This window comes from Homalodisca vitripennis, chromosome 8, assembly GCF_021130785.1.
Source record: "Homalodisca vitripennis isolate AUS2020 chromosome 8, UT_GWSS_2.1, whole genome shotgun sequence".
NCBI classification, from domain to species: Eukaryota; Metazoa; Arthropoda; class Insecta; order Hemiptera; family Cicadellidae; genus Homalodisca; species Homalodisca vitripennis.
In genome coordinates, this window is record NC_060214.1 from 114,999,435 (window position 1) to 115,014,234 (window position 14,800).

General features: G+C 34.7%; 1 protein-coding gene across 5 annotated transcripts in view; it reads right to left on the reverse strand.

Moving 5' to 3' along the window:
* The window catches only part of LOC124367942 (serine/arginine repetitive matrix protein 2-like), a 95,619-nt gene that overhangs the window by 39,758 nt on the left and 41,061 nt on the right, over positions 1 to 14,800 (reverse strand). For 4 of the 5 annotated variants that reach the window (XM_046825156.1, XM_046825157.1, XM_046825161.1 and 1 more), the window contains 2 exons: positions 9,990 to 10,229; positions 5,819 to 5,881 (listed from right to left, as the gene is read on the reverse strand). In XM_046825156.1, coding sequence (XP_046681112.1) covers positions 5,819 to 5,881; positions 9,990 to 10,229 — 303 coding nt within the window. The remainder of the gene's footprint in view (positions 1 to 5,818; positions 5,882 to 9,989; positions 10,230 to 14,800) is intronic. The other variant, XM_046825159.1, reaches the window with a different exon arrangement.

Below are 14,800 nucleotides of genomic sequence, written 5' to 3' on the forward strand. Positions count from 1 at the left end.
TCATTTAGGATTCAATGATCATATAACCCAAATAGTTTTGGAATAAAACAGAAAATAGTCCAATTTAATTACACAATTTATTTTTATGACCAAAATAAAAATTATAAACTTTTAGTTATGCTTATTTTATTATTTGGTATGTTATTTGATATCCTAGGTTATACTTTAGAATGAATAACCCAAATTTCATTTCAAAAGTTATTTTCCTTATCCTAATGTCTTTTTAAATATCTAATCAAAATTAAACTTTGGCTTAAAATTGTGGTTGTGTAATTTTTGTAAATATATGAGCCATACATATTTAAGAGAACTTTACTAAACAATGCTGTTGTGCATACTCAAATTTATTCACAAACTTAATATTGCAAATAGATTAACAGTCATATTAACAATAGCTATGTTACGTAAAGAGGAACAATGGTTTATTATTAAAAACTACCCATGATTAAATGATAACAAGGTGGCCATTTTGAATTACTAATTACATTTCCACTTGACTTAAAAAATCATAATTAGTATTTGCTACAAATTAAACAATAAACTCACATTAAAAGATGTTGAGTAAGATAGGCTTTATTGAAATCATGATTATAAATATTATGTTACGTAAAATAACAGCTCTAATTATAATTATAATAATGATGACAAAACTGTAATGGCTAAGGCAAGCTGCAAAAAGGCGAAGAGAAGGAACAGAAAAAGAAGAAATATCACTAAAATTCACCTTGAAAATATTATAAAAACTTAATGATGAAACACAAACATGTCAATATTTAGGTGTTCATTAAGAAGCAATACTCTAAATCAACATTAATTTCGGGTCAATGTCAGTACTGTACAACAATGTAAACAAACTAAACTGACTGTTTTAAGAGTAATCAGAAACTCCAGAAAACATTTTGATTTGTAAGTTGCATCTACTCCATCCAAACACAATAAATTGCTTACTCCAGGTTATAGAATAAATTCAACAGCACAACAAATTACTGAAACTTCACAGCTACTCGTTATAACTAGCCGAGAGTAGCATGGAATTGTGGATGAAAAAAAAAAAAACACTCTTTGTGTGGATCATCAAAGTAGGATACCAGACATTTGCTATCTTCATATGTTACAAAAAGTATAACCCTTAGTGTAACACATATTTTTCGTTTTGTATCAAACAAAGTTTAAATTGGTGGACTTGTTCTCTCTTTTCACATGCATCTCAAAAAAACAAGTCCTGTGATAGGACTGGCCAAAATATTGCGTCCACACTACGAAATCTGTCTTTTACTTTTAAAAATATATTAGCTTCATGGTAATATTTTCAACTAGAAACTAAGTATGCAGCATTTTTTTTAAATCTAGTTTAGAAAGAGAACGTTACACAATTCCACACTAGTCCGGCCAACTCACAAACTACAAGTCTACGGACGGCCAGACAACTACGACACTTGGATCACTCACACCATACCTTCAGCTGTCTCTGAGGTGCACAGGTAGTGAAAGAAAACAACATGAGTTACTCAGTTACACCAATCAGTTCTCTAGTGTTCCGTGGCCCATTCCAACAGGTTTCCACAACGTATCGGAACAACAATGAAACGTGTGTTTCACCGGCCAAACGATGAAACGACACAATTACTGTACGGACAGCAGGAAAATATAAGACCTGTTGAAATGGACACGGACCTAATTGCTAACATCCTCTACATTTCTCTCGTAGCGAGAGAAAAGAACGTATTAGTGGTAAGAAAGGAAAGCAGAAAAAATTACCTTAGTACATTAACTATTACAAAAATTTTGCTTTTCGTGTTTGTAACCTGATAGAAAAAACACCACATGTACAATATGAAGTAGGAATGGAATCCATGTGGTTCTCAGTGTATCAGCTGATAGGTTATATAATATATGAGTACATAGTATTATGGGTGAGGTATATTATATGGTTCTTGTGTTATTTGGTTTAAAAATATTTTGCTAATTATTAAAAAAGGTAATAAATTAAAAAGAGTTAACATACCCTAAATCTAGCCTAAAAAAATAAATTGACGATTCTACTAAACCATACCAGCTTTCCCTTAAGTCCCAAATCCTACCTTAATTTCTACTATCAAATCCCGAACTGACAATTGACATTATAATGTCGATTTTAATCGATTTGAGAGCCAATTGGCAAACACTCGTTTTGACAGTTCATACACTACATAAGTCAACATTACCACCACTATTTATGTACCATTTCAAATACAAAGAATTGTTTATTTCGACAGTGAAATTTGTTTTGCTGTTTTGACAACAGTAATGTCATAAACTTGCAACATTCATTTAGCCATTTTGAAGTAGGTGACTGTTTTGGTCTTTAGATTTAGTCACAAAAGATATTTTTTCAGTTATCTTGATAGCCCTATAGACAGCAGCATAAAGAATATATGCTTCACTGACATTCTAGTCTTGCTAGCCTTATAGCACCGTAGGGAATCAAAAGCATCAATATCCCGCCAGTCTTATGGATGGGTTAAGAATACAGTGGATTCATATGTTCAAACTATTACCTTTCAATTGCATTGTGGTAGAAATGTTTAAATTGTTGCAACTATCTAACATGTCAACATTCATTTAGCCATTTTGAAGTAGGTGACTGTTTTGGTCTTTAGATTTAGTCACAAAAGATATTTTTTCAGTTATCTTGATAGCCCTATAGACAGCAGCATAAAGAATATATGCTTCACTGACATTCTAGTCTTGCTAGCCTTATAGCACCGTAGGGAATCAAAAGCATCAATATCCCGCCAGTCTTATGGATGGGTTAAGAATACAGTGGATTCATATGTTCAAAACTATTACCTTTCAATTGCATTGTGGTAGAAATGTTAAATTGTTGCAACTATCTAACATGTTGAATGCCGGTATGATGAGATTACTCAAGATTTAATTTTGTATAGGCAAGAAGTAATGGTGTTAATTGACTTGATAACTATTTTATATGTTATTAAAACATATAAAAGGTACACACTGAATATTTTTATTGCTACTATGATAAAAACTCTTGCAGTTAAGCTTTAAACTGGATATAAATAATTTTTAATTAAATAATAGACGAGCAAACATTTTTCATATTATAACTTTAATTGTTCTCATTAACTGAAAGTGGCAATGAAAAATACATTTAAGTGATGAGTACTAAATTAAAAAGTGAGATTGTAAAATAACCAAAAACTGCATAAAACAGATCCTTGACTAATATAATTCAATGTACTTAAACTGCCCGTTACAAGATGTAACTTATTTCCTGCATCGTTAAACACTTTATAAGTGGAATTCCTCATCACTGTATTGTAACGAGTATACAATAAAAACATTCCAGGCTGGAAACACTTGTAGCTTGCGTACAACACAGTTCTGCTGCAAGCATTTCAGACACATATTGCTGGGAAACTTATTTACATCATGCATCACTTCAACACGACCAAAATGTCTGATGTAAGCACTTCCACAGTTTTCCACAGATTTTCAACGAGCACATGCATTTATTATGAGAACTTGAACCAAAGTTTCATTCCAAGCTTTCATGAGCCTGTAACCATGTGTCTATCAAATTCTTATATTGCTAGCAAAAGCACATCTGGTTACTTAAAAGATTACACATTTTATAGAGAGAAGACATGCAACCAGACCACTGACCATACGAATAAAAAAAAGTTGCTAGAGCAGCCCAAACTAAATTGGTCCAGGACAGTGTTGCCACTACGCTGCTGACCATCAGCTGTTCCCCCGATGTTGAGACAGATCAATAGTTTTTCAAACGTGTGAAACAGGCGAGATGTAGAAATTGTATTAAAACGTAACAACTACCATGGGACTATTTTGGTGTGGGCTGCTCAAAAATCTGCACTATATGGGTTAACCAAACTAACCCACTTCCCTGGAGCCAAAAACATAAGGCACTCTTCACTTTATAACATGGATGAACTTCTAAGATGAATAATTAAGGCAAAAAAGGAATATTTTTCATCTATAACTTTTTCCGAAAAAGTAAATCCATTTGGAGTTAAACCTTCAAAATATAAATTTTTAAATAGTGTCAATACTATATATGATTAATTTTCCTTAAAGAGATAAAATTTTGTTCCAATGATGTGACAACATGGCTTCTTCAAAAACTTCTTCCCTACCTTTCCATCTAGGCAGTTATGTTTAAAATTTCCGGGCAGAGAAATTGCGCAAGAAGACAACCACTGACAAACTGAAGTTTCTACAAAATGGTACATTGTTACCAAATATTGGTAAAATCAAATATCTATCATTTTTATGTACGATATTGTGATATGAACAAATTTTATTATTCAATATAAATTTAGTCTTCAGCAAATATAGGATATTTTAAGGAAGAATTACAATCAAAACACCTTTTAAACTCTCAGGTGGTTTTATTTGACTAAAAATGGACTGCGTAGGTTCGATAATACTAAAACACTGATGGTTATCATTTGTCAGAATAGAGAAGGTGTTATTTGTAATGTTTCATTTACGTGTTCTAATTCTGAAAGATCCTAGCTCCAACTTATTAGAAAAAATAACAACAACAAAAGACTTATTTCTACCTAAAGATGACACAAACATTTTGATTGGTTTAAATGTATGTCTATGTATGTATAAAGTGCATATTTCTCTCCCTATGAATGTACTATAATCTTTCTAAAAATAATTTATTATATTAATACTTCATATTGCCTTTCAGTGCCAGATATACTCTAAAATTCTAGCAAAAATGCTGAGAGTTTTTTGAGAAGTGTGACTCAAAAGTACTTAGCCAATTTAGCAATTCACGTATAGTGATTTTAAAATGTCATTATTTTGCCATTTATTGATATTTTTTATATAAACTTATGTGTATTCATAATTTTATATTCAAAACCTAAATTTAATTATGAAAAAAAAGAAAAACCAAAAATCTCACTTTAATTTTTTGTTTAGAATTTTTCAAGGTCGATGCTGGAAAAAGTACTAACAGCATCTCACAATTGTTAAAACCATGTCACACTAAAAAAAGCACTTTATCTATCAAAAAAATTTTATCATATTATGCCTACTAGCACCAAAAATTATGGCTTTTAATTAGAAAACTTTTAATGTCCGGCTACATTAATTACCACCATTAACCATTACCATTATTTAGTGCCGTCACTGTTACTATTTCGTGCAGTATATAACACATGTGTTTGTAGGTACGCTAATTAAAAAGTACGGTTAAAAATATAAAATGTATTTATTTAAAAATTTTTTGAATGGCAAGTTCTTTAAATGTTCAGTTATTTGTACTGTACATTGGCACTGAAAGGATTTGGTTTGTATTAACTGAATAAAAATAAATAATTTACAACTGAATAAAAATAAATAATTTACAAGGAATAATTGTGTTTTAAACATTAGAACTAGCACCTTGATTACTCATAAAAAATTTATGAGTTAATTTGTAAAAAGTAATAAAAAATACTCAAAATATGGACATTTCACTTTAATTGAAACTTTTAGTTTTTAAATGTGTGTAACTAGAGAAAATTTTACAAAAGAGCTCATACAAAAAGAAAGTAGAGAAAGACACCTTAAATTCTTGGGTGAAAATAACTGTACTACTAAAACTTCTACATTCATTACGACTGAAAAAACTTCCCTAAAACAAAAACAGCTCATTGCACACCGTCACAACTTACCTTCCGAGTCGAATTGGTAATTTTCCACTATATTGGCACTACTTGAAACAGAAATACGGGCAAGGTTAGGAGAGGATCTCTAGGCTATACTACAGCTAGCAATGGGTTCTGCAGGCGATTACCTGTCTTTCTTATGTTTCTTTGAGCGCTTCTTCTTCTCCTTTCTTTTCTCTGGACTGGACGATCTGAACACACAAACAATTGATAGTTTGTTGGTAGATCGCCCAGTACTTCCAAGAAAATAACCTACTATGCCTTTATTCAACCCATGCAATAATTTTTAGTTAAATCACGTTAAATTGGATTCATTCAAAATCGTACAGATATGTAGTACGTAATAGGTGTAAGATTACAAGAGTTCTTTCAGTCACAAAAAGTATTATTCTGGATAACTGAAACTCGCTTACTTCCTGGTGAAGTCACTTTCAAGAAGCAAAGCAAAGATCAAAGAAATAAACACACCCTAGAACTTATGATGTTTTTTTTAGATGGTAAAAATTAAAATTCTGATGTTGTGATGTGCAAAAATGACAGAGGTTAACATTGAGTTAGGGAATGAGTACGATAAAACAGAATATTACAAGATGAGAAAAATTAGTTGTTATGGAAGTACACAAAATACTAATATTTGCATTAGACATTAGGAATAATGTTATAAAACGTATACTTATAACTTGTGAATGATATAAAATGAAATTTACAAAAACTATAATGGGTTGGAATTTATTTCATAAGTACCCACTAGACAGTAACCAAAAAATAGGCTATGTCGCCCAATAGGTACCTGCTAGATTTACTAGTGACCCTGCTTGGACTGGACAGTATACATCAAATTGGTTATATTGTCCAAGAGGTAACTGCTGGATTTACCTGTGGCTGCATGTTTAAAGCTATTTGAATTTTAATCTACATTAGCGATAGCAGAGATCAGAGATAGCAGAGTCCTGCATAGATTAGAGCACTTTTATCAGCATTGTCTACCCAGTATCTACTGAATTTCCCCTTATTCTGCTTGAGAAGTTTCCCAAACAAGTATAAAGACTTTGTGGAATGGGTGAAGTAGCCTAAAGATAAAAAGGAGAAAGAAGGACGTCGGCTCAGTGGTTCATAAGTCGGACTGAGAATCTGAATGTTTGCAGTTTATTACTGCTGCCGTACCACCGCTCAATTACTTCCTCTTATCTTTTGCAACCAAAACTGGGAAAAAAGCTGCTGTTAAGACAAGGTAAAAATATAGATTACCTTTTAGTATTAGCTAAGATATACAAGTTAGCAAATTACAGATCCAAAATAACCACTTAAACCCCATAAGAGCTATGATAAAGTTAAAACACTTTTTCATCCTTTTTTGCTCAACACTCAAAAGTCTAGGAACAAATTTTGTACTCACTCGTCTCATTTGCAAATTATTGGTTAAAATGCTTTGAAAGGAACCATACAAGATGTTACATCTACTGATAGCTTTTGAATAGTTATTTTCCTATTGAAAAAAACCATTGTTTCTACTTATTGCACATTATCGCCTGTTTTTGAGGTCAATGGAGATCCTGAACGCTACTCGTCTTCAACCTACTCATTTCCGCTTTTAAATCAGTCACACCACTTGTATACAGTTCCTAGAGTTACCACATTATCACCAAACACAGATTTTTAACATTTTGAGACCTTCTTTGGCATTATTTTGCAACTTAAAAACAAAACAATGTTAATGCGCTGTTCAAAATCCATGATGCGCGAAAGAGACGATAAACACGACCTCACTCTAGCAGCTCTGGCATTTTACTGATAAGCATGTTGAAACTTGTCGCTGCCTGTCTCAACAGATCGCGCTACCAGGAAAACTCCATCATATTGGTGTAGCATCTGCAGTTGCTGCTATAAAAATTCGTTTACCGTATTTTTTTATCACACCTCGTGCATTATAAAACATTACTGTTAAATAAGGCACATAACAGTTTTAAGATTTTTTAAACTATTTATTTTAAATTTAGGGTTTCCTACAGTATCAAATCTAGTATTAATGTGAAGCACCAGTAATTCTGTGACCTTGGATGTTATAGTTCATTTGTGAGTAGTAAACACACACACCAAAGTGTAAGTAAGCATTCATCTAGTACTGTACATGCTCAACTCGGAAATTGTAACCTACACATACAGGTAGTCTACACTTACAGGTCACAATGAAGTTTAACATTAATTATCAAAATTCAAAAGCTGGCATATAAAAATGTAGTTTTTTACTTTGTATAAAATGCTCAAAACAAACGTACTATATATTTTTCGAATAATTAATTTAATTTAATTTTATGTTAGTTACAAACCAGCATGGCTTTCATTTTTATAAGACAACCATACAAAGTCTGCCATATAGGTAGTGTGACAAAGGCAGCAGTGTTGCACTCCAAGTCCAGTCTTGGAAGTAGTCTAGGTCTTTGAATACATAGTTTTATTAGTTCTAATAGAGGATTTTATGTACATTCTAAACAAAGAAAAAAAGGTAAAAGTAGAAGAAGTCTTTGTTTTTGGTGGTCTTTTAAGTAACTACATAAAATTGTGTACGTAGTAAATTGTTTATGTGCTTCAACAACCCACATGATAGGTTTTAAATTACTTGCGATTAGTCAATGTTAGATGAATGATATAATGATATTATAATAACCAAACATTTATCCAAACAAATAACCAAAGCAAACTAAAACTACAATTAATTTGTAGTGAACATTTAACACTTACACTATATCACAAACACACGCTCACAAAAGCAATTCACATTGAAAAAGCTTAACAATCCATTACCAAAGTTTTAGTTTTCTACAAAATGTATTTTCTACCCCTCGTATCTGCCGTGAATGTGTTTAAGGCTAAAAACGATTTAACAATATTTGATTATCTCATTCTATGATATATTCACTTGCATATTATGCACAGTCAAGGAAAACAGTAGCTCAAGAGGGTTGACTATTGGCTGGTTTATACTTCCAATTGGAACCAACACTGGGTACAGCAAAAACCGATGTATTACTTAAATCTGGGCAACTCTATAGATGTCCTGGAGCGGCACTTCACTAACCGCATACGTCGAGATATTGGGATTCCCTTCGTGAGAAATACTGTTGCTAGTCTAAACATAAGGGAGTACCTTCCCGTACATGATCTGAATAAAATTGTTTTTTGGAACAGAGCTAGCCCTTCATCCAAGGTGGCATGATAAAGATACGGCCCACTATCCCTCTTAATCTTAGTGGTAGGGAGGCAGTTCCTACCACCGACCTTACCGATACCGTTCCCTACCACCGATCTTACCGATACTGAAACACCCTATGAGAACAACATGCAATGAATGAAGTACTTCCTCAGGTTCTTGCCTGCTAGAAAAAAATTTACTAATACAGAGAAGCATATAGTTTGATAATAGAGCCATGGTTTAGACCAATGACCCATGTGTAAGGATAGACTGAGACTTACTAATGGTCTAGAATATAATACTTATTTAGGTATTATCAGAATATAATAGAGTTTAGCTGTATGTTTATTTAGTCGTAATATGTATGGTTCTTTTTTATATAAAGTTCTGCATTTTGGTCTACTAGTTTAGGAATAAATTTCGGAAAACCTTTATAAAGCCTGGAATTTATTCTAGGACTAATAAGAAAAAACATTTTATAGCTCAAGTGACTGATCTTTTACCACTTGAAGTTAATTTAACTCAAATTGATTACATCTACCGTTAACTGTTTATTTACTCTTGTACTTTATTGTGCTGTCAGACTTTGACAGATTTTCAATAAACGCAGTTATTTTTTTATAATTTATATACTTCATTTAAATTATTATCATACTGTGTATATTTATTTTGTTAAATATATTTATGTTTTGTTATTTTCTTTGTGTCCGTACTGTACACAGTAAAAGGAATATAAATTATATTTTCAGATAAGTAGTAACCCTCAACTTAGTTTGGAAAAATACATTATGAGAAGATATTGATATGTTTTGTTTCTAATCATCTTTACATTAACAATGAAATTACTTCGAAAAGCCTAGGACCATATTACAGTCTTAGCTGTTCGACTTTAGTCTGTGTAATAAATAGCACAGGTCTGAATATTGACTTTATTGGAACCGGAGAACTTTTTATGAGTCCATGCTATCTTAGACTGACTTTTCCTTTTACTTCATTTCTTTTGGGAGAACAAGAAGAATAAAATAAAGTCCGAGAACAGCCCCTCCTTCATCTTACTCCCTTAAATATATGGCATACCATGAGTTAATAGCATTGAGGAGGACACAGACCTGTCTCTAGCTTTCCGCTTCCGCTTGCGGTGAGTGGTGTCGGGTGCTGGCGGAGGTGAAGGAGTGCGCACCAGCTGATACTGTGTTGGTCCGTGAGCCGCGCGCGCTGCTGCCTCCCTCGCATGCCGCCCGGGGTCCAGACTGCTGCCCTCCACAAAATACTCGGAGATACCGAACGCCTCACGCAGTTTGGCATTCTTCTCCTGCTGCGCCTCTGCTATCTGGTGGGTTTCTTTCACACTGTAACAATTTAAACGCTGTTAACCAAGTTTTTAGGATTAGACAATAGGCAATAGACAAATTTCTTTATTTATATATTCTTCAAGAACAGTAATAGAGTCACATATGTTTAACACACAACAGTTAAATATATTCAAAGTTAATATTGTTGACAATAAATTATGTCAGGATGCGTCTTGGAATCTCCATTCTTCCCTGCATGCTTCTAGGAATTTTTCTAGGGTGTAAAATGGCTGGTTTACAAGGAAGTTGTAGAGTTTCCTCTTCAGAGCTTCCTTTAGTCTTTTGATATTGTCTGGTAGAAAGTTCCATAGTTTTCGGCCGATATAAGATGGCTTTTCTTCATAAAGTGCTGTATGGTGTGGAGGCAGAACAAAGCCGGCTGTGTGACAGGTGTTATGTGAGAGGAGGTCTTTCAATGTTTGGAGATTCAGCTGATGAGCATACCAAATTACTCATTGAACGTACAGCCCAATAACAGTCATTATTCCCATAGTTTGGAAAGATGTCTGCAGCTTTGTTGGGGTTCAAGATCAGCAAGGGTTCTTATGGTTTTTTTTTTCTTTAGTATGAGCACCCTGTTGAGATTTCCAGCAGAAAATCCACCCCACACAATAAGCCCGTACCTCATTTGGGTTTCCACTATTGAATGGAAAGCTATCATTACTGCCTGAAAATTGCCAATCCATTTTATCCGCCGGACATTAAAAATTATGATTTAACCTCACAGCTTCTAATATTATTGCATGAGGTAGGATTTTATTTACACAAAAATAACAACAACAAGAATAGCCAAGTTCGAAACAAAATTAATCCTAAATCTTACATATCCATATTAACTCATCTCAATTGAAACTTAGATACCAAAAACACAATAGTATTTGTTAACACTGCCAACAGTACAAACAGAATCCAAAAAAATGTGAGGAGAACTTTACTGCAGCGAGACTGAATTTGGAAGAACTTATGCACCAAAAAGTTGACTTCTTCTTCTTCTATGGGGCGGCCTACTGCCATGCACTTAAGCCTCAAAGGCCTTTAGCGCACCCCGGAAGCACACCATGAAGCCTACCAGTCTATGATTTCAACAGTTCCACAAACCGCCGAAAACAACCTATCAGGTCCTTGTGGGGAAATTCACTACTCTTGCCCAAACTACGAAAAATGGCATACCGCTCCCTTGCTATTGTAGGACAATCAAAGAGCACGTGTTCAGCAGTTTCATCCTGCTCATCATACATTCTACAGAGCGTATCCTCCTGACCACAAAACCTGGAAGACAACAGAACTAAACGACCACATACTATTAAAAGATGTGAAATATAAAATCGCAACTCTAACTAAAAACATACAGAAGCTTCCAGAATGGGATGTTAGCCTCTAAAACTGACAGAAATGGCCAGATGTGCAATAAACAGCCGGATGGCTCGGTACCATCACTGGCTGACCATCGGCCACAAGTGTTCACTTCCAGCTGTTATATTCTGTCCAGTAGAATCTGCAATACGAACAGTAAAAAGGACGTAACTTACATATCTGTTCAATACAGTGTATACTCGAGGTACATCAAGGGTGGTAATTTTACAAATGCTAAGGTATTTTGATGAAGACTTTGTCTATTTCATTTCAGAGAATAAATGTTTGAAGTGCCATTGGCTGTTTAATGGACCCAGCCTTTATGTGATAACTAGTCACTGTCTGCCCACTCCAACTGGTAGGATTGGGCCAGCCCAAACTGTCCATCTGTCATTGGTGGCAAATTATTCATTTACATTTGTTATTTATCTAGATGACGTTTATTAGTTTTAGAAAGTTATGTGATTTAGTATCATATCTTAGACAACTATTTTTATTTAACTTTCTTACAAATATAGTAGCAACAACTGAGTTGCTTGTTGCAGCTTATTACATTACATTAATAAAAGTATTAATTAGTAATTATTTAAATTATAATAATAGCTATAGAAAGCTCAGTCTTCAATGATTTCTTCATGCTATACCATTTTCAACATACATATTGGAACAACATTTCTTACTTAGACAGTGATTAAAATATTACTACAGAAGAAATCATGAATGAAAATTACACTTTGATCGAAATACTATACACAGTATTGTATCCTTTTTACCCTTATATTGTAGGGGTAAAAAGTCAAATCATTACTAAGCTCATTGAAAAGATCATTAGGAAATCGTCAGAAGAAACAATTTTTCATTAGCACTAGCCTGAATTTTTAACTTCTCATCAGACGCGTCGAAAGAGGTCTATAAATATGTAAGTCGACGTTACAGAAAATGACTGTACATAACGTCTATATGGGTCCATAAAGCAAGCCTCGACGTTGAAGATTTACGACGATGTGGAAACTATTTTACAACGTTGAACTTACAGGAAGTAATTGTTTCTCAGCATCAAAGGGGAGAAGAAGAGTGCCAATTACAAGGTCACCGTATCGCATCACGGTATCGACAGACAAGGGACGACCGCATCCTTGACGCAGAAGGATCGATAAAACCGTAACCGCACCGTAACGCTATGAGGCGTGCAATGGAAGTCTGGTACAAACTACTCAACTTACTCGCTGAAACCGGTCGCTTTCCAGTGGTCTGTGTGGAAGGTGCAGGTCTCGATCATCGCGATGATGTTCGCTGGACACGCTGAACGAACCCCGGCAGCCAAGGCGGGCAGGCGGCTCACACTGTCAGTGTCCGGTATTGATCTCTTCCACCCCGCGACAACAGCTGTGCGGGGACACTGCCGCGCGTGCGCAGACACTCCACTGTGGCACTTGGCGCGTGTGCAACTTGATTAGCCGTGATGGCGGTCAACAGTGCATTGCGCGCAAACGTATATTGGAGACGTGTCGAGTTCTGTAATGCAATCATCTCACTCTACCCCTTCGGTATCAGTTCTGGAAACTACTTTTACCGCACGACCTTGTCTTAGAAGAGATTCTAACCTATCCCCTACTTTGACCACTTTTGGTGGAACATATTTTCTGAAATGTCCAACTTGAAAAACACAGCTTTTACGCAATAGTTTCAATTGCTTTAAAGTTTCTGTTTTAATGCGTAATAAAAAGGTCCAGAGTACGTTTTCGACAAACGCTGTTTAAGAGCTGGACATATGATTTAACTCATTTATCTTTATGCGACCAAAATTATATAAGTACCTTCGTTTTTATGATCCAACAATAGGCGGTTTTTTGGCAACAGAAGGATTGTAAAGGTTACAGGATTTCTCTGAATTAAGCCATCGCTCAGTGATACAAGAATTCAGTAACGGCTACGTTTCGAGATTTGCAATCTGACCTCTTCCTCAGGTGGATAACTGAAAAAAGTAGTGTTACTGATTTCTTGTACAATTGAACGATGGAAAATGTTAAAAAGATTCCTGTTAATTTCACAACAATCAGGATGGATCCTCGGTATATCCGGCTACACCCTTTCAAAAAAAAGGATCGTCGCCTTCATGATTCAATGATTCAGAGAAAATAATTAATTGGATATAACACTCTAAACAATCACGATTATTTCACGGTTTAAAGAGTGGGCACACCGCTGATATGTTGCAACTGAAATTTTTATCTCAAGAGATTTAGTATCCAATGATTTAGTATGTAATGTGGGCTACAATCCAATCTCTTCCTCAGTTGAAGAAGTAAGCTAACACATGACCACAATCTGGATTAAATAAGCAAATCATACCAGAGCGTTGTGACACGCAGGAACCAACACAAACAGGTTGTGTGTCAACTCCGTATACTGTGTCAAGACAGTATTTCTGAAACATGCACTTACGAACTAAAGAAATACAAATTACAATAAGTCTGCACTGACCGACCAACCACAGAGAGCCCAATAGTAAATGGCGATCGTCACGACAGAAACAAGACGGCGGCGCAAAAAAGAAAACGGGAGCGGGACTGTTTATTATTCGTTCATTCTAGGTCGACATTTCCAAACCATACTGTGGCCCCTCATTGGTTTATTAGAAATATGTAATATTTTTGATACTTTAAACTCACTGTTGGCTACTGGCCAGTTGCCTGTGGTTGGTCGATCAGTAACCCATTGTTACTTTTATTTTTTTAGTTCTGTTTCAGAAATTAGGGTAATTTTTTTTAAGTGCATGGTTTGAAGACAATGATGACTCACAGCTGTTTGTTGTGTTTCTCTACTTTTGCGTTCACAACGCTCTGGTATGATTACAGTTATATGTTCGTTTAGTTATTCGCCTAAGGGAGAGATAAGATTGCCGGTATCCAAACGCAATGTGAATGATTTCTTGTATCAATGAAAAATGGCAAATGTGCGTAAAATCACGTTTCTTTCTCAATCGCCAAAAACACACTTTAAATGTCAAATACCGGTGTCCCACACAGCAAACTTGTTCGTTTTATCCTAGTTTGTTAAAAAATACTGATGACACTGTTCATGTGTTCTAAAAACGCACATTGACATTGTGGAGTGATGTTCGTAGCTGATGTATTGTCTGTCACTTCTGCCTGTCACTCGTGGGGCCGGGAAAATTTCATTTCTGTCTGTCTGTCTTTCCGCACGATATTTCG